This window comes from Amblyomma americanum, chromosome 11, assembly GCF_052857255.1.
Source record: "Amblyomma americanum isolate KBUSLIRL-KWMA chromosome 11, ASM5285725v1, whole genome shotgun sequence".
Taxonomy (NCBI): Eukaryota; Metazoa; Arthropoda; class Arachnida; order Ixodida; family Ixodidae; genus Amblyomma; species Amblyomma americanum.
Genome location: NC_135507.1, coordinates 49,317,221 through 49,337,003, shown reverse-complemented (window position 1 = coordinate 49,337,003; position 19,783 = coordinate 49,317,221). Strand labels below are relative to the sequence as shown.

The following is a 19,783-nucleotide window of genomic DNA, read 5'->3' as shown; positions in this document are numbered from 1 at the left end:
CTGTCCAGCAGGGCAGAACAGGAGCATGAAAAGGAATGGACGACGGGGGTTTGGTTTATGGTTTATGGGGGTTTAACGTCCCAAAGCGACTCAGGCTCCGAGAGACGCCTTAGTGAAGGGCTCCGGAAATTTCGACCACCTGGGGTTCTTTAACGTGCACTGACATCGCACAACACACGGGCCTCTAGAATTTCGCCTCCATCGAAAGACGCGGGTTCGATCCCGGCGCGGCGGTCGAATTGCGATTATGTAAGCCTATACTAGCTGCAAGGTGTCTCTAATCGCTTCTCCTGTTTGTGACTCTGCCATTCATTCTTGCGACTTGTTCTGTGGCCTCTGCCGGGCGTCTTATTACCTCTTGAAGACTATTGTTTGCGATAATCAGCTCGAGGATTTTCGCCCATGGAACTTCCAGAGTTGTGGTTCTCTTAAGCTCCACCTATATGGGCTTTCCGGTTCCCTCTTCCTCTTCCCTGGATATAAGGATTCTGATTTGCTCGGGACGCATGCTAGGTCACATTCTACATACGCTTCTACAGTGCTTGCAGCTTCCTGCAATCGGTGTTGCATTTCTCCTTTGTTGCCGCTGTTCTTTAAGGCTGCCATTGAAAACTGATGGGATGTGTTTTTTTTTTTGGAATGACAGGAAACTACAAGCTCTCCGAGGAGGTATGTGCTGATAAACTGACCGTTACTGCGCAGTCTAGCGGCATGTGAAAAAAAAAACTGCGTTGATAAACAACTTCCCGTTGCGAAAACGCCCTTGTCCAGAATTTCTGGGTATGAACCCTTACAAAAATTTATATAGTCTATAGACTTCTGTCTATGAAGTCAATAGACTCTTTGTAGTCAAACCCTATAGAGAACAGTCTATAGGCAATACAAATCCTATAGACAGTCTATAGATAATCTGTAGATTTATGGCCATACACTCTTAGTAGACTTGTCTAATAAACAGTCTGTAGACTATGAATTACACAAAAATGAATATCTATAGGAAGGCAATAGAGTCGATAAGAAGTCTATAGACTATCTATAGACCATTTTTGTAAGGGCAGGGTCCTCCGATATTCACCAATGCTTCGGGAAATTCAGAACGCATCAGAGAATGCACGATTCGAACTCCTTCATGCGAAAACAAGGAGAGGCGCAGAGACGACAGCAGGGAGCGCTTCTTTACGAGCTGCACTGCACTGCCAGCAAGGAGAGACCGCGGGTGGTCATCGTCTCCTCCCCGACGGTGGCTTGGGCGTGGCGTAGCTCTCCTCCACCGCCTCGTTGAGCCCCGCGAATCGCTGGAAGGACTGGTGCTCCGGGTACTCCCTCTTCACCCGGTCGCTGCAGCCGGCCACGTCCCGCTGCACGTCGTACACGGCCCACAGCAGCGGCACCTTCCTGTTCCGACGGGCCTCCTCGCTCGCCTTCCTCACCTGCGTGTCCAGCATTCGCTTGGTGGGTTCTGAACACTGTTAGAGCTACACTGCTATGGAAATAGAGAAGGTTCCTTCTTCCCGATGCTTAGCCAAGACGGCTATATAGAAATCCAACGTTTGTATGTCGGTGGGGTTGAGGGCGGCATACATGAAAGGAGTGCTCGTATGGCTCTCTCGCAAGGCTTCCTCATCGCCAGAGAAGGAATATGCTTCCATATCAGGCGCCCGTGGTTGCCTGTAGGACGTTGCCCCTGCAGGATAACAAGTGGGCCGTGTACCTTTTCGGCGGTGACGTTCTTCGTCTCGAAGGCGAGGAAGATGCCGCCGTTCTTCTGCCGGTAGAAGGCGCTGGTCGTGAGACGATCGTCGCCGCCCGTCTCGATGTCGCTGTACTTGGCGCCGCACACGTCCGTGAACTCGCCTGCGTATAGGGGGAGAGAGCGTGGAAGAGCAGCCGGCACGCCGTCAACCGCGGGCTGGGAACTGTTCTGTCGTGGCCGAGAGAAGACACGACGCACGAGCGAGGGCAGGAACGAATCTGTTTTATTCCACGACGCCTCTGCTTTTATAGCATGTGCCGAGACGGTCCTACGTCATAGGCACGTGCTTGAACTGATAACATATCACATTCTTCCCTTCTTAGTGAAACAAAAGTCATTTTAATTACTACTATCTCTTCTTCCTGAAGTCTTCTGTAGTGTATCTCTCGGGAGGGTTTCGCGCACGGGTGCTTCGTCGCAATGCTACTGCTGATGACTGGTTTCCTGTAGGGGTAGGCTCCTCATGTGCTGTGCCGTTAGATCTGGTCTCGCCGCGCTCTGGACGCCCTCCACCTGCCACTGCTTGTGCATGTGCATGTGCTTGTGCTATATATAGCATGTGCCGAGACGGTCCTACGTCATAGGCACGTGCTTGAACTGATAACATATCACAGGAACTTTGTTTTTGTATAATAATAATCGCTATCCCTGTCACCATGCACGACCATCATGCCGTACCTGATAACAGGGTCCTGCAGTGAAAGCTGCCCACTGACAGCTCGAGAATTCCCTCGTATCCCTTAAAATTAGGCTATAGCACAGATGGTCGAGATATACAGTGTTCATTACATTGCAATAAAGAAAGAGAAAAGGGCAACACAAATGGGAATAAAATAGCACTTCAAGGTGCAAACTACGCACTCACAAGAAGCTACAGCCAGTCATGGACATCGTTTTGATGAAAGGGCAGGTGATAAAAATTAAAACGTCCGGAGTTCCCGGACCCGTCGCGGTGGCTCAGTGGTTAGGGCGCTCGGCTACTGATCCGGAGATCCCGGGCTCGAACCCGACCGCGGCGGCTGCGTTTTTATCGAGGAAAAACGCAAAGGCGCACGTGTGCTGTGCGATGTCAGTGCACGTTAAAGATCCCCAGGTTGTGGAAATTATTCCGGAGCCCTCCACTACGGCACCTCCTTCTTCCTTTCTTCTTTCACTCCCTCTTTTATCCCTTCCCTTACGGCGCGGTTCAGGTGTCCAACGGTATATGAGAGAGATACTGCGCCATTTCCTTTCCCCCAAAACCAATTATTATTATATTCCCGGGTTCGAACCCGACCGCGGCGGCTGCGTTTTTATGGAGGAAAAACGCTAAGGCGCCCGTGTGCTGTGCGATGTCAGTGCACGTTAAAGATCCCCAGGTGGTCGAAATTATCGCGGAGCCCTCCACTACGGCACCCCTTTCTTCCTTTCTTCTTTCACTCCCTCCTTTCCCCTTCCCATATGGCGCAGTTCAGGTGTCCAATGATATATGAGACAGATACTGCGCCATTTATTTTCCCCAAAAACCAATTATTAATTATTAAGACCAAGAGCCCTCTTACACAAATCATGCGTTTAAGAAAAAGGAAGTGAGCGATAAGAGAGCACGAAACGTCATATGTGCGAGAGAAACAATTCCGCTAAACGTTTGTGCGAGATATATTCAAATCATTAATTTGTTCATAAAGTTCATTAAGTATTCGTGCCAGCCTATTTTCTAACATGTGTACCCCATAGGTACTTCAATAGGTTTAATGAGAATAACGGCAAAGACGCTGGCCAGAAAGATGTATACCTGGCCTGCTACTCTGCACTGAGAAAGAGGAAGAGGAAAAAAATACTTAATTCAGGCTTATCTCCCCTTGTAATCAGGAAAGTCTGCACGTCATTCGCGCAAACTGGACACCCGAAACTAAGCGGGATATATAAACAACATGTAAAATTCGAAAGCACCTATCGAAAGGTCATATATACTTCTTAATAGCACTAGTCGTAGAAGAAGAAAAAAAACGGGAGAGTAATAATAATAATAATAATAATAATTGGTTTTGGGGAAAGGAAATGGCGCAGTATCTGTCTCATATATCTTTGGACACCTGAACCGCGCCGTAAGGGAAGGGATAAAGGAGGGAGTGAAGAAGAGGTGCCGTAGTGGAGGGCTCCGGAATAATTTCGACCACCTGGGGATCTTTAACGTGCACAGACATCGCACAGCACACGGGCGCCTTAGCGTTTTTCCTCCATAAAAACGCAGCCGCCGCGGTCGGGTTCGAACCCGGGAACTCCGGATCAGTAGTCGAGCGCCCTAACAACTGAGCCGCCGCGGCGGGGCAACTAAACATTTACAGAAGCTGCATTTATGGGATTTCCATGCACACGGTCGCTCGATATGAAAGGAAACACAGGAGCGCGCGGCCGCCGCCATCCGCGAAGCACTGCTGCCGACAGGTGGCGAGAATCGGCGGCAAAGGCGCTGCTTTTTCCGCGTATATATGCTGCCGCCCATTTTCGCCCGCTCTCGACGGCAACGCTTCGCGAGGCTATAGTGCCTAGAATATACTGGCTAGTGTGCTCAGCGCGTGCCCCGCACTATGCGAGAGGGTGGCTCCTTCCGTGATGCCTGCCCGCTACTGTCAATAGAGGGCGCTGCTCGTCGGGAGAGTGCCACAGTCGCAGCTCCGCTCGCTGCGCTGACTGGTCGCCGTCGGTTTTGGCGCGTGTATGAGATTTCCACGTGTTTGAGTGGTTGTTTTGCGGCCCTCCTACTTCTGTGCGTGTCTTGTGGCTGTTCTGTCATCAAGCGCGAAGTTTCGTAAGTTCGCGAAACAAATGCTAGTGGCGCAGCACGATGTCGAAGGCAAAGCGGCAGTGCAAGGAAAAGACGAGTTTCGTGCCGCTTTGTCGGAGTGGTTACAATGCCGAAAATAACAGATGCGCACATAAGACCAAATAATTTTGAAAAGATGAAGGTTGACCTCGCATTTCAACTTTTTGGAGATGAGGTAATTAAGGGGCTTTTCCTCCGCCGCCGGCATGTGGAGACTGTATACACTCGGGTGCAACCAACAGAAGACTTTGTCAAGCTAATCAACCGTTTGATACGAGTAATGACCTCCACAGTAACCAACCATGCACTTAAGCTAGGCAGCCCGTAGATGCGTTTCTTGGAAGACTTTTTAGGATATCGGGACAAGTGGGAAGAACATGCTAAACCAGCTGGAGGTAGTTTTCTACCGGAAAGTACAGCGTCTGGGTTAAGAGTGACAATAACGAGCACTCTAGGTTTGCACCGATGTGGGTTTCAAGTATTAATTAACATCCCGTTTAAGCCAAGACAAATTAGAAAACCTCTTTGGGATCATTACATAGTCGTCGGGATGTAACGATCACCCAACTGCCTCGCAGTTCCTGGTGACTGTCAATTTGATGGCATTTTACAACCTTGCCAAGTCTCCACGAGGAGGCAACTGCTCCCAGGATGTCCAAGCACTGATGAATCCAAGCGACACCAGTATAGGCATCTGTTAAGAATGTTTTAGATTCTATGGACAGCTTAATGGACTGAGGAAGGGTCGATGAGGCCGAGGACGTAATTGACACCCTGGTTGCAGAAAGTGACCGTACAGGATACACAGAAAAGAAAAGCAACAGTGCTCTACTTTACTATGTAGTGGGCTAGGTGGCGAGAACAATTATTGCAAAAAAAAGGTGAGCAGCACACCTGGGGCAAGCTAGCTTGCCCTAGGTGTGCTGCTCACCTTTGCATAAGCAATGCTGAAGCAAGCGCAAATGCGGATGCATATTTCACTACCCACTTTGACAAAGGCGGGCTCATTTACAGAAGAAGGCTCTACGTGCAATACTCAACGTCGGTTCAGATATAAAGACATGCGACTTATTCCGCAAGTTTAATGCCGTAAAAGTATCTGAAATGTATAATGTTAGGCTGGCTGAAAGAAATAAGAAGGATCTAAGACAAAAGGTGAATTACTTGCGTGACACGGCACACCTTTCGCTAAATGTACAAGTTTACCCTAGCAGACACAGCGAATTGTGATATATTCCAACATGCCGCACAATATATATGGCACATATAGCCTAGCAAATATGCTGCCCTGTCTTTTAAATAAGTTTCATGCTGCAAAAGTTGATGTACCACGAGCATGCCGCAAAAATATACAGGATGTATGTGTTACTTTTTAGATTTCACCATGCTTTCACTACTTCCTTATCTCTTTCGTTCCATAAAGTGTTGACCTGATTTGAATAAGCAATGACATGTTTTTCTCTGAAGTATATTTTTCTGTTGCTTTTTTTACCAATTTTTTCTGTACGCTTCATTTCCTCATTGTCGTTTCTAATGATTTATGTGTATGTATGTTGCCTGCTGCCCTGCATAGTAGGGGCCGAGGGGCATGTCAAGCCACCTACAATTTCTGGCTTTTTTTCCCTCTACCGTCACCATGTATACATAGAAATTGAATTGAATTGGATTAAGTCAAGCCTTATCGAGTGTTGTAAAGCTCATGGAAGATAGCTTTACATCATTTTTGAGCAAGAACAATTTGCACATGGAAAGCTTACCTGAGCTTGCCAGCCTTTTACATTCCCTAACGTTTCCAACTCTTGGTTGCCCCGATCATCAGAAGCGAACACTGGAAGCTGTACTAAAGTTCTATGTTCTACTGAGATTTGGATTCTTTGTCGACGGTCTTAACAAGGAGCGAGTTAAACTTCTAAAGCTGCGCCACTGCAATTGAATACACGTTTTTCGTAGCTTGTGTTCGCTATAAAGCATTACCCTCCACTCTCACTGGCCCCTTTCATTAAAAACGCTGTATTCGATTCATTAAACCAAATCTGTGTTTTGTTAAACTTGTGTTTTTTTTTTAGTTTGGATTCCACCAACCGTTTGCGCTCGCATGTGCGTTCATTTGGTCAGCGTGTGGTTCCCGTACTGAGCTTTCAAGCTGTGGAAATCTGTACGAAGCAGGCTATAAAACGTTACATTATTCCTAAGCACCTGAAATAGATGTAAAACAAAGTATTAAACGGGAGCCGAAGCAACGCGCAGCACCCTTTCCAACTCTGAGCAGCGCGCGCGAGACCGTCTCGCCCCTCTGCGCGCGCTCACCCTACACGATGGATGGATGGATGGATGGATGGATGGATGGATGGATGGATGGATGGATGGATGGATGGATGGATGGATGGATGGATGGATGGATGGATGGATGGATGGATGGATGGATGGATGGATGGATGGATGGATGGATGGATGGATGGATGGATGGATGGATGGATGGATGGATGGATGGATGGATGGATGGATGGATGGATGGATGGATGGATGGATGGATGGATGGATGGATGGATGGATGGATGGATGGATGGATGGATGGATGGATGGATGGATGGATGGATGGATGGATGGATGGATGGATGGATGGATGGATGGATGGATGGATGGATGGATGGATGGATGGATGGATGGATGGATGGATGGATGGATGGATGGATGGATGGATGGATGGATGGATGGATGGATGGATGGATGGATGGATGGATGGATGGATGGATGGATGGATGGATGGATGGATGGATGGATGGATGGATGGATGGATGGATGGATGGATGGATGGATGGATGGATGGATGGATGGATGGATGGATGGATGGATGGATGGATGGATGGATGGATGGATGGATGGATGGATGGATGGATGGATGGATGGATGGATGGATGGATGGATGGATGGATGGATGGATGGATGGATGGATGGATGGATGGATGGATGGATGGATGGATGGATGGATGGATGGATGGATGGATGGATGGATGGATGGATGGATGGATGGATGGATGGATGGATGGATGGATGGATGGATGGATGGATGGATGGATGGATGGATGGATGGATGGATGGATGGATGGATGGATGGATGGATGGATGGATGGATGGATGGATGGATGGATGGATGGATGGATGGATGGATGGATGGATGGATGGATGGATGGATGGATGGATGGATGGATGGATGGATGGATGGATGGATGGATGGATGGATGGATGGATGGATGGATGGATGGATGGATGGATGGATGGATGGATGGATGGATACGGCTGAACCCTTTACATCGGGCGGTGGCTCAAGCCACCTAGCCATGTCTTGTGAAATTTTACTCCTGTCTTGCTTTTAGCCACCAATCAGATAACCTTCGCTTGGTTACTTCTAACCTCTTAAAATCCACTTTCCCTTCACTATCCCTAAACCCCAATGCCTTGGGTAAGTCAGCCCCGCTGCCTTCCACTGTAGGGTGAAGCCCTTTACAGAAAAGTATCAAGTGTTCAGCCGTTTCCTCCTCCTCTCCGCACGCAATGCACAAAGTGTCTATCTCCTGGTACGTGACTCTATATGTCTTGGTCCGCAAAACTCCCGTCCTGGCCTCAAACAACAAAGATCTTCCCCTACAATTATCATAGATATTTTCTTTGGAAATTTCCTGTTTAAAGGTCGGGTATGTTCCCAGTGCCGATTTTGTCAGCATCCCTGTTTTCCACAGAGCTCTCTCTGTTTCTTTACACCCTCCCGCACCACAGCGCCGCTATGCGGCCGCCGCCGGCAGGCATCACTTCTGGTGCCACCGCGCCGCTCGCGCTGAGCACACTAGCCAGTATATTCTAGGCACTATAGCGAGGCTGAGTGGCCACGCGCTCCTGTGTTCCCTTTTATATCGAACGACCTTGCATTTCGTGTTCATATACGACCTTGCATTTTGTGTTGATATACGAATAACGGCATTATTTCCTAGCGGATTATACTGCATCGTAGGAGAAAGCAGTGTGTCATTTTAATGCCGAAATTAGACCTATAGAGAGCTTCCACTGCGGTGAAAGCGAAACAGCCCCTGTATGGAGAACTCACCGTAGTAGGAGAGCTGGCAGTCGTCCCCGTACTTGGTCGAGTCCTGGAGCCCTCCTTTGGGCAGGTACAAGAAGACGGTGAAGGTCACCGATAAGGCTATGCCGAACGACGCATCCTTGAGCTTCTCGGCAGCTGCCAGCGCCCGTTCCTGCAAACAGGATGCAGGACAGTCCGATATTAGCCACGCATTGCGCCGACTCCTGCTATAAACGTCTCGCACGACAGGCGCCGTCCTGGAGGCCTATCTGCAGCAGACCCTATAAAGCATGTATGTATGTATGTATGTATGTATGTATGTATGTACGTATGGATGTATGTATGGATGTATGTATGGATGGATGGGTGGATGTATGTATGTATGTATGTATGTATGTATGTATGTATGTATGTATGTATGTATGTATGTATGTATGTATGTATGTATGTATGTATGTATGTATGTATGTATGTATGTATGTATGGATGGGTGGATGGGTGGATGGGTGGATGGATGGATGGATGGATGGATGGATGGATGGATGGATGGATGGATGGATGGATGGATGGATGGATGGGTGGACGGACGGACGGACGGACGGACGGGCGGACGGACGGACGGACGGACGGACGGACGGACCGATGGATGGATGGGTACGGCTGAACCCTTTAAACCGGGTGGTGGCTCAAGCCGCCTAGCCATGACATAAAATTTTACTCTTCTCTTGATTTTAGCCACCAATCAGATAACCTTCGCTTGGTTATTTCTACCCGCATAAAATCTACTTTCCCCTCACTGTCCTTAAACCCCAATGCCTTGGATAAATCAGCCCCGCTGCTTTCCACTGCAGGGTGGAGCCCTTTACAGAAAAGTATCAAGTGTTCAGCCGTTTCCTCCTCCTCTCCACAAGCTCCGCACAATGTGTCTATCTCGTGGTACCTGACTCTATAAGTCTTAGTCCGCAAAACTCCCGTCCTGGCCTCAAACAACAAAGAGCTTCCCCTACAATTATCATAGATATCTTCTTTGGCAATTTCCTGTTTAAAGGTCTGGTATGTTCCCAGTGCCGATTTCATCAGCATCCCTGTTTTCCACAGAGCTCTCTCTGTTTCTTTAACCTCTTTCTTAACCAATAATTGCTGATTTGCCCCCCCTACTGCTCTCCAGATATTTGCTTGTCAATTTTCTAGTTCGCTTTCTCCATTTCGTATCAACATTCCTTATATACAGGTATCTGAAAACAGGTATTTGAAAAGCAACGAGCGCGACTGCAGCGCCACTAGCGGTAGCGACACAACCACGCGCCACTACGAATATCAGAACCTTCAAGAACGATAGGCGTCATGACTGTGCTAGAATTTATGTATGTAACTACAGCAAACATAGGTGTTTCGTGCTACACGCTTTAACAGCGTCAGCACTTATAACCAACACCTCCCTCCCCGCCCCCTTCTTATTGTGCCGAGAATGTCTGGAGTTTAAATTTGCGACCATACGCGACAAGTCGTGTAGAATCTGTCTGTCCATCTAACGAATCTCTCTACGCCTGTCCACATCTTCTCGAAAATCTACGTGTCAGCCTTGACAACCTCCCACACCACTGCGCGTTCTCCTTCCGACAACCAAGCCCGGTCTGTGTAGCACACCGGTGCATTCGCAAACCTGGCCGAGCACTGTGTACACCGACATGCTCGTGGCCCTCTCTCACCATGCTCGGGGGCTCCCAGGAGTAAGTGGCGTCGCCCGAGTACCTGCTGAGAGGGACGATTTTGCACTGCGAGGGGTCGGGGGCCTGGATCAGGTGGGTCAGGAGAATCAGCAGGTTCACGTTGCTGCAGCACAGGAAAAAGGCGCCACTCGTTCGACCACCTGCTCGACAAGACCTGCTACAAGGCATGACCGGTGTCAACCAAAGCTACCACACTTCTCACCCATCAAGCGGACATTGAAGGCGGCAACAATGGCCGTACCACACACCGCTCCACGCTTCAAAAAATGCCCACTACAAGGAACTTTGGACAAGCACTCCTATAGTTCCCTTAGCTGCCGCCAAGTGGCGCATAACTTTGATCATTCCAAAACAGCGCCGAAGTGCTGCTGAGCAGAACGTTAACAGGTTGCTAGGCTTGGTTGCCCTGGCTGGGCGCTGTTCCAAATTGCCAGTAATGTCTAATATACGCTAGCTCATTAATGCGGCAGCTGGCTCCTTTGGTTTGGTTTATGGCGTTTGACGTCCCAGAACGACTCAGGCTATGAGGCACGCCGTAGTGGAGGACTCCGGAAATTTTCACCACCTGCGGTTCTTTAACGTGCACTGACATCGCACGGTACTCGGGCCTCTAGCATTTCGCCTCCATCGAAATGCGACCGCCGCGGCCGGGATCGAACCCTCGTCTTTCGGGTCAGCCGAGCACCATAACTTATGAGCCGCCCTCACCACACATCGGTCACCCTTAGGTCAATGTTACGTGGCCCATCTACAATTAACGGGTCACATATATGAGCCATGCGAGTCACTGTAACACGTCACGCGACATATACGTCATCAACAGGTCACATGACTCATAACTTGTCAATTGGAATTTTGACCCACTAACCTCGTCTACCAGGACGTCCTTGTAAATTACCTGCCACACTGCTTGCTGCCGAAGGGCTCACCTGAGGGTCTTGAACTCCGCCACGGCCTTCTCGTCGTATTGAGTGCTCGTCTTGAGACCGTGCAGCTTGACACCGAGGAAGACGGTCTTCAGGATGGTCGTGTTGCTGTCTTGCACGTTGTCCAGCATGGTGTTGATGCGCTGCGAAGGAGAAAGGACTTGGTCATGCTAGTGCACAGGGAATTTGCAATACCGGCTGATCCTCGCAACGCTTCGCACTGCTGCGGTAACATACGCCACTATCTGACCTGAACGACATAGCTTTCGGTGGATGATGTCCAATCGCAACGATTGCGCCTATACAAGGATTCGGTTCTGCTTTCGAAGCATGCGATCGATGTGTATACCCAATTGGTGACGACGGGCTGGAATAGCTAGGTCCAGGGCCCTGCGTCACGGCGCGCTCGCAGGCCACACGAGAGTCTCGAAAAAAAAAAGTCCGTTTACATCTTAAAAGAGATGTAGGCTATGGGGTCTATAGGGCCAACAGGAAGGCTGCAGATGAGACTAGAGGGTTGAGCCTTATGCGGGACTGCATGAACTTCGAGCAGTTCAAGAGGTGCAAGCCACCAGGTTTTAGCATGGACGTCCGAATAACAAGGGCTTCACACCAACGGGGTTGCTAGACCAGCGTCAAAATTATAGGCGCGTTTACAAGAATGCGACAGAAGTCGGCTCCAGTCCACCTATTAAGGGAAAGTGTTGAAACGCCTAGGAAGAGAGCACACGACTAGTCACGCCTTTTCCTTCTCAAGACCTGCTCTTTCCCTCAAAAAGTGGACTGGAGCCGACTTCTGTCGCATTCTTGTAAACGCGCCGATAGTTTTGACGCTGGTCTAGCAACCCCGTTGGTGTGAAGCCCGTTGGTGTCTGCTGGCAATGTTGAATTAACGATCATCTCATTGAGGTTCCCGCGATATTAAAAAATTTAAGAGCTGTACTATGCGGGATGTCGGGCGAGCTTCAGTACGCGGTCCCTATGTAGCGACTCGCAGCGGTGTGCCACCGGCTGCGACCTTCTCCTACTAGGCACTCAAGGTCTCGGGTTCAATTCCGGAAGCGACAGACGCTTCATGATGAAGGCGAAATGCAACAAAACTTTTGGGTTGATATTTCGGGACAGAAAAGTCCCAGTGGCCGAAACTGATCCAGCGACTTCCACTCTATGACACGCTTAACGTTACTGTCAAGTATGTCATACCTCACAACTTGTTCGCAGCGAAGAAGCTGTTGGGAGCGTGAGGCGACGGCTTCCGCACGTGCTCTGTTTCATGAAGCCATCACCTCGGGCTCCTAGCTTGCACTCCACTGCGAACAACTTTTCAAATAGAGTATATAAGCAAAACAATCATAAATTGCAACACATGGATCTGCATTAGCCCCCAGTTAGCCATGTCCTGTTCCAGCCGCGGCCACGCTACACTATTCCGATAGTTATCGTAATATAACCTCCCCACCTGACCACCTGGGATCCCTAGCTGCGTTTTCGCTCAGTCGGCACACCTCCGTCACCCTGACAGAATACTGCACATTCTGTTCTGTTCATTGCATACATGTTCTGCCCGTTCGACACGTTCGGCACCTGATCGCTTCAGGCTTGGCCCATTCGGATTAAACTGCATCAACTCAGTTAGCTAGCCGCTTGGCTCCCCCTAATTTGCACCGTCATTTTTATTGAGAACTGAGTGACCATCATAATGGAAAAACTTAAATGCTTTTCATCGGGTGAAAAGGAGGCTACCACCTTAGTTAGTGACCATGGCCGTAAAAAGCTAGGCCACACCCTATTGTCCGATTGCAAAGGCCACCTCTGCTGAGATGATGGTGATGATGATAATGAAGATCCATCATCATCACCTTCGTCAGCCCAACTATGTCCGCTTCAGGACGAAGGCACCTTTTCTTCGGCACCAGGGGACACCTTGTCCCCGTACACTTCTTTATCTCATCCGACCACCTCAGCCCCTGCAGGCCCCTGCTACATGGTTAGTTCTTCCACTTTCTATCTCTCGATCGTTAGCTCGTGTTCGTTCTCTATAACACGCACTGCACACTCCTAATCCCTTTCAAAGCTACCCCCACCGTCCTCCAGTCCATAGCTCGCTGCTCAGTCGTTGCGATGTTCAAACGTTCTGTATACCATCGCGGAGCGGAACAGAACATGGCCTTCAAATCCTCACCGCCATGATGTTCTTGATCTGGCCCATGTTGGAGTCCGTCGAGACGGCTGCGCGTTCGTAGGTGGCCAGGCCGGCCGTGAGCATTCCGTTGGTGATGAAGAGGGCCTTCATTTCAGAGGTGGTGGACCCCTTGGCCAGCTCGGAGGCCAGAGTGCCCAGGTAGTACGGGTCAGCGGCGAAACTGAGCCCGTAGTGCTGCAGCTTGACCGTAGCGTTCGGCTTCTCCGGGTAGCCCTCGTAGTCGATCTTCTTGCGGTAGGACATGGCTTTCTGCACAACGGGAGGGGAGGCATACATGGAAGAACAGCGACTATGTTACTATTCTGGCAGACCCGGAACCATCGGAATTCGTCGATGACTGAAAAGTACTCATTCTGAATCCGATCAGCTTGTCTTAAACGCGAGCTTGCAGCTTCCACCAGATTGGTGTAACAAGTGGGACATGGCATTTAATCGACAAAAGCCGTTTATTTATGTGTTACCAACAAGATCAACAAAATGAATTTTACGGACGGTATTAGGGACAACTTAATTAGTCAAGTAGGTGAATATGGATATGTGGGAGTGACCTTAACATCGGATCTTAAATGGTCAGCTCCAACATCTTCTCATCTGCGAGGAAAAAGCTAGCGTTCTTTAAACACAAACTAGACAATTCAACCAGTTCACTCAAGTTTCAAGCTTACAAATCCATTGCTCGACCCACTCTTGAATACGCTAGGGCAATATGGAACCCACACAGAGTAATTAACATAGAAAAATTTAAAAATACCCAAAGATGAGTAGCTAGATTCATATACCAGGTGTTTCAGGGAATACTAAGTGATTATGAAAAATAAGTTATTTGAGATAAAAATATGGCTTTTTCAGCATAGTATTACCACTGTTGGCGAACACCATAAAACCGGTGCATCGTCTTGAGTATATTGTTCACTGTACTATCTGGAATAATATTTTCCGCTCTACCCCCTGTCGTTACACTGAAATATAAGTATCGGAAAAATATTTGGCAGACACGTGATTAGATTAGGTGTTGAGGATGCGATAGCATTAGAATCTGGAATCCGCTCGGCCTGCTTCGCCTCCATCATTGCTTCTCGGTACATACGCTCAGCCTTTGCAGCCGCCCATATTCCATCTTTAGCGACCTAATTCCTGTGTTCGCCCTCTGCGCTTGCGGAGATTTTCCACTAAGGTAGACGCAGACTGTGTTGATTCTATAGCTCCATTCCAACCTGATACGCGAAGCTGTTTAGACGCGTCTGCACACAAGTGCACCTGCCAACTCCCGGCGAGTCCGCCACCGCGCTCGGCTATGTCACGTGCCCAGCGCACCTGCAAACTGGGCCGTGTCACGTGGTTTCATGACTTCACACAACCCCGGCGACCAATCAACGCTCGGCCATGTCACGTGCCAGCGGCCAGCGCACCCGCCAACTCGACCGTCACATATGGTATCATGATGTCACGCACCCCATCAACTAGTCAGCGCTTGGCCATGTCACGTGACCCTGTGGCGTCATCCCTGTCTCTACGAACCGGCTGATTTTATGACTAACCATGCGGTCTATTTTTCAGTGATGAGGCTTCTAACCCTATCATTCTATCGCATTAAGTGTTCCGAAGAGCTAGAATCCCTTCGTTACCGGCCTCAGTTGCAAAAGTGTGAAAAAGACAATGGACGCTCTGTGGAAGGCGACGGGTGGCGGGTGAGGGAATGCGGCGAGGGGGTACGGCGTGTCATACTATGATGCCGTCCAGGAAGGACACTAATGCTAATGCATCCTCTGCCGCACCAATCGGATTGGTCGTCTATACATTTTTATTTGCAATTATGCCTCAGTTGTGTATTTTGCCGCTCACGTAAATTAATGCGCCATATGATGTTGGGGAATGTTCAAGACAGAGCATAGAAAACCTTCATAAAGGAAGAACCTACCACCACAATTTTTTGCGCATGTTCGCGGGAAATACTTTTGTACGTAAAGTTTCAAGACTGATTTATTTTCTTCTCTAGAAATGATTCCCCAAAACAAATGTTGGTGCGTATGTGTAGCGCCAACTTTTCGGGCTAACCTGAGTTATTTATGGTAATTTCTGGGGCAGCCGCTAGATGGCACTACATGTAGGAAAATACGTTGTCCCTAGTCGTCTGCGCATTCTACTGCGAGTGAATGTGGAGAGATGGACGTCCACCTCGAACAGCGTGTAACCATAAAATTCTGTGTGAAGCTTGACAAGACAGCCACACAGACGCATGAGCTCCTTCGTGACGCTTACGGCAACGAGACATTATGACGGGCATGAGTTTTCGAGTGGCACAAGAGGTTCGATTCGAGGAGAACGTCGTTGGAAGACGGCACAAGGTAGGGGCGCCCTTGAAAACAACGTGGCTCGGATCAGGAGAATCTTACAGCAAAACCGCACCATTACAGTGCGCACGCTATCAGATGCTCCCGACATTAGCAAGACAACATGTCACCAAATTTTGCGTGAGAACTTAAGGAAACGAAAGCTGAATGCCAGACTTGTGCCGCACTCCCTCACACAGGACCGTATGGACACCCGGGCATCAGTGGGCGCTGATTTGCTCTCCGAGGCCGAGAGGCATGCTGCATTCGTCGACAGCATCATTGCTGAAGACGAAACATGGTGTTTTCAATACCATCCTCAAAGAGGCAGAGCACTGAATGGCGGTTCACGAGCTCTCCGGCGTCGAGAAAGGTGCGGCGACACAAGACCAAAACAAGGACGATGCTGATAGTTTTTTTTCGGTGTCATACACCACGAGTGCGTCCCACAAGGGCAGACGATGAATCGGGACTTTTATACCCGCTTGCTCCAACACATGCGTGATGCACTGCGACGCCGTCGCCCTGACTTATGGGCATCTGGACAATGGAGCCTTCTCCACAATAACGCAAGGCCGCACACTGCTCTCAGCGTGACAAAATTTCTCGCCAAGCACAGCATTACTGTACTTCCCCATCCTCCATACTCGCCTGACCTCTCGCCATGCGATTTTTTCCTGTTTCCTCGTGTGAAGAGAACCCTAAAATGTCGCTGGATGGGGAGCGTGGAGGCCATTCAAGACGCCAGGACAAAGGACCTGACAGCCCTGCCAAAAGAAGCGTTTTCCAACTGTTTCCAAGACCTCAAGCAGCGTTGGAAGCTGTGTATAGACTACAAGGGAGACTGTTTCGAAGGGGTGCTGCACAAATGATTTCAATGTTAAACGCATTTTTTAATAGACTCAGTCTGGGAACTTTACGGACAAAGGTTGTATATTCCGATTAACACTGACAAACCTAAAGCTTGCTCAGGTTTTGAGGGGACATACAACTTATACGGCTGTCAATAAACTACAACACAACGCAATGACTCTAGCGGCCTGATCTGCGCAGTGTATCTCCCTCAAGGCCTTCGTGGAAGTATACTCCGTGCGTGCTCACGTTCTTGAAGCGCTCCCAGCTTCCGGGGTCGTCGTTGGAGAAGAATTTGCCGCTGGATAGGAAAATGTGCGTGTAGATCAGATAGTCGCAGGGCACCGAGGATAGGTCCTCGGTCGGCCCGGTGAAGGCGCTCACGGTGCAGAAGACGAACGTCTCCGGCCGCTTGATCGGGACCGGCGTGGGCTTCTTCGTGGTCGTCGTCGTCGGCTCTTTGGGGTTTACGGATTACAAAAAAACAATACCAAGAGCAGTACACATAATTCATTAATGTAAATTGGGGATGCGGCCAAGCGAACACAGTGAGATAAATTGTCATCGCAACCAGAGTAACTAACTAAAAATCATTAATTACCTTTATATTCACTGAAGTCAGCGTGCATGTTTATACTGAAAACTTAGAGGCAGTGCCATTCAAACATTTCTATTTTGCACCATTTTAGCAAACGCCCCTGTGTCCTAAGATGTCCTCTATCCATCAAGCAGCACGGCACTTGCCGTGGCTATCAGGTACCGTACACGCCTCCGGAGTTATATTCCTGAGTTGGAAACCAAGCCGTAGAACGTTTTTCTTACTTTTTTTCCTGTTTATGCGACGATGCAGGGAACTGGAAACGTATCATCGCTCAGAGCAGCCAGTAATGCTATATCGAATTAAAAAAGCACTATCACGCTTTCAACGGGCTACTGCACAGGTAATACAATGGGAATTCGTTTTTATTCCATTCCCGAGGGTCCAAATTAGGGGCACAGCTTATACACAAGGCGGATGATGCGTGATTTCGATGATTTCGTGATTGCCTCGTGTCCCACTGAGCATAGGGGCCCCATGGGTGTCATAAGGGAGTAATTACTCATTAGCATCCTTCCCAGCGTAGCTATACGGCTACAAAGGAAAGCTATACAGTCTCTACAGAAACTTCGTAATTGAGGAAAACCTGCAAATTTGGGCATTTTTTTTAAGTTTCTGTGGAGTCCGTACAGCATTAATTTGTTACCGAATGGCTGCGGAGCAACGCGAAGGGGGAGCGGCAGAAAGTAATTAGGTGGGCGGATTATATTAAGAAGTTTGCGGGGATACGGTGGCTATAGTTGGTACATGACGGGCTTAAAAGGAGAAGTACTGGAGAGGCGTTTGTCCTGCAGTGCGCGCAGTCAGGCTGATGATGATGGTGGCTGCGCTTCACTGGCGTGGATGCTAATGAGTAATTACTGAATTTCAAATCGACTGCACCCTGAGGGATTTCCCTAAACACTGTACCAGCAAGGGTGCCCTCTCAAGGTCGTTAGCTCTACAGAGATAAATATGTGTGCACTGGTTGCTCCTGGTTGTTTGCGCATCCCTCGTTCGACCTTCACTCAAATGAGCCTGCACGTTTAGGTCATTAGGCCTTCCCAAGATCGAATTACACTCACCACAGTTAATTTCACGAACAAGTGCTAGTTTTGTCGTGAAATTAGTGGTTCAACGAATGCATTGTATCCTGAACTGCTGTTGTGCAAGAGAAATTACAGATACATCTACCATTAGTCAAAAAAATTGGTTGGGACAAAATTGATTCGAACTGCTTAGTTCGGCGACTGGTTATGACAATATCTCCGACCTTACCTTCCGTGGTCGTCTTCTTTTTTTCTGCAAAAACAAAAAAATAACAAAATTCAGAGGGCAAATAAGCTTCGTTATAAGGGTAGGACGCGGTAGCGTTAGTGGGTACCTTCAGCGACCTGGGGTTCTCTTTGCATGTCACTTCGCTGTTATTTACTTTGCACAGTTCTTTATTTTATTTTATTTTACCACAAGACACAAAAGTCCTCCCTTTAACCAAGTCCAACGAACCTTCTTCATTGGTCGAGGGTCAGCGCGCCCGGCTCACGAACCAAGGGGCAGCGGTTCGTTTTTTGCTTGTTTGTTTGCTTGCTTGTTTGTTGGCTTGTTTGCCTGTTTGCTTTGTTTGTTTCGTTTTCTTTAGTGCTCGAACATTTCTACTTTTCAGCCCAACTGCTTTTCTTTCTTCAGATGCACTACGTAATAGTGGCAAGATGACGTCGCGACCCTGTAGACCAATGACGAACTGTGTAGTGACGCCATGACTGTTGTACGGTGCGAGGAGTAGGGAGTTTTATTTACCCACGCGAGGTCACGTGGTTGCGATGTCATCACCCTCTCAACCAATCCCCATTTCCTGTACACGCCAACAACGCCGGTTTCCCCGCTGAAGGGGACCCTTAACGCTATCGAGTTAGAAACGGTTATTTGCTGCAACTCGGACAACGCGTGCGATTATGAATGCGAACTTCAAACGGGGTTCGACCGTATCATGCACGCTCGCACAATATTCTCCTGTACCTAAAATAGCGGACGCAGCTTCATAATCCGTTGCTCGTTCGCTCGTCCGTTTGTTTTGCTTGTTTTTGCTTTGCTTGTTTCTTCTGTTGGTTAGCTTGGTTTGTTTCGCTTTGTTTAGCTTAGTTTCCATTTGTCTGTTTGTTTGTTTGCTTGCTTGCTTGTTGGCTTGCTTGTTTCCTTTGTTTGTTTCGCTTTGTTTAGTTTTCGTTTGTTTGTTCGTTGTATCCTTAGTACCATACATGCATTTCAGTGCGGGGTCGATTGAAGGCAAATGCAAGCAAATAACGCGAAGCGTATGAGTGCAAATTAGGTTGCTCACATTTGTACAATGTTAGCCTTGTTAATTATTAATGTTAATCGGTTTTTGATTAACTTCCCCTTATGGTCTAAGTGCGTATGGTTTCCTGGTGGGTATTTTTTTTTTGCGCCCACACTAGCGAGATTCGTTTTTTGCGAAGTCTGAATCCTGGGTTTCTTTAGTCCCAGTGTTATCGCTGCTTCTATGCTCGTCTCCC

General features: G+C 48.6%; 1 protein-coding gene across 1 annotated transcript; it reads right to left on the bottom strand.

Moving 5' to 3' along the window:
- Positions 1–913: 913 nt before the first annotated feature.
- Positions 914–18,664, bottom strand: LOC144109593 (uncharacterized). Its single transcript, XM_077642412.1, has 9 exons — positions 18,637–18,664; positions 18,531–18,554; positions 16,925–17,133; positions 13,473–13,742; positions 11,294–11,433; positions 10,344–10,467; positions 8,659–8,806; positions 1,712–1,854; positions 914–1,430 (listed from the first exon to the last, which is right to left on the bottom strand). Exons 1-9 carry the CDS (start codon positions 18,662–18,664, stop codon positions 1,221–1,223), a joined length of 1,296 nt encoding a protein of 431 aa, XP_077498538.1. The 3' UTR covers positions 914–1,220.
- Between the last annotated feature and the right edge of the window lie 1,119 nt (positions 18,665–19,783).

Coding starts and splice junctions, on each gene's coding strand:
- LOC144109593 (XM_077642412.1), bottom strand. CDS start 18,664: ATGCAAAGAGAACCCCAGGTCGCTGAAG. Junction 1,855..8,658: donor CTGCCAGCTCTCCTACTACG/GTGAGTTCTCCA, acceptor CCCTATACGCAG/GCGAGTTCACGGACGTGTGC. Junction 1,431..1,711: donor AGAACGTCACCGCCGAAAAG/GTACACGGCCCA, acceptor CTGGACACGCAG/GTGAGGAAGGCGAGCGAGGA.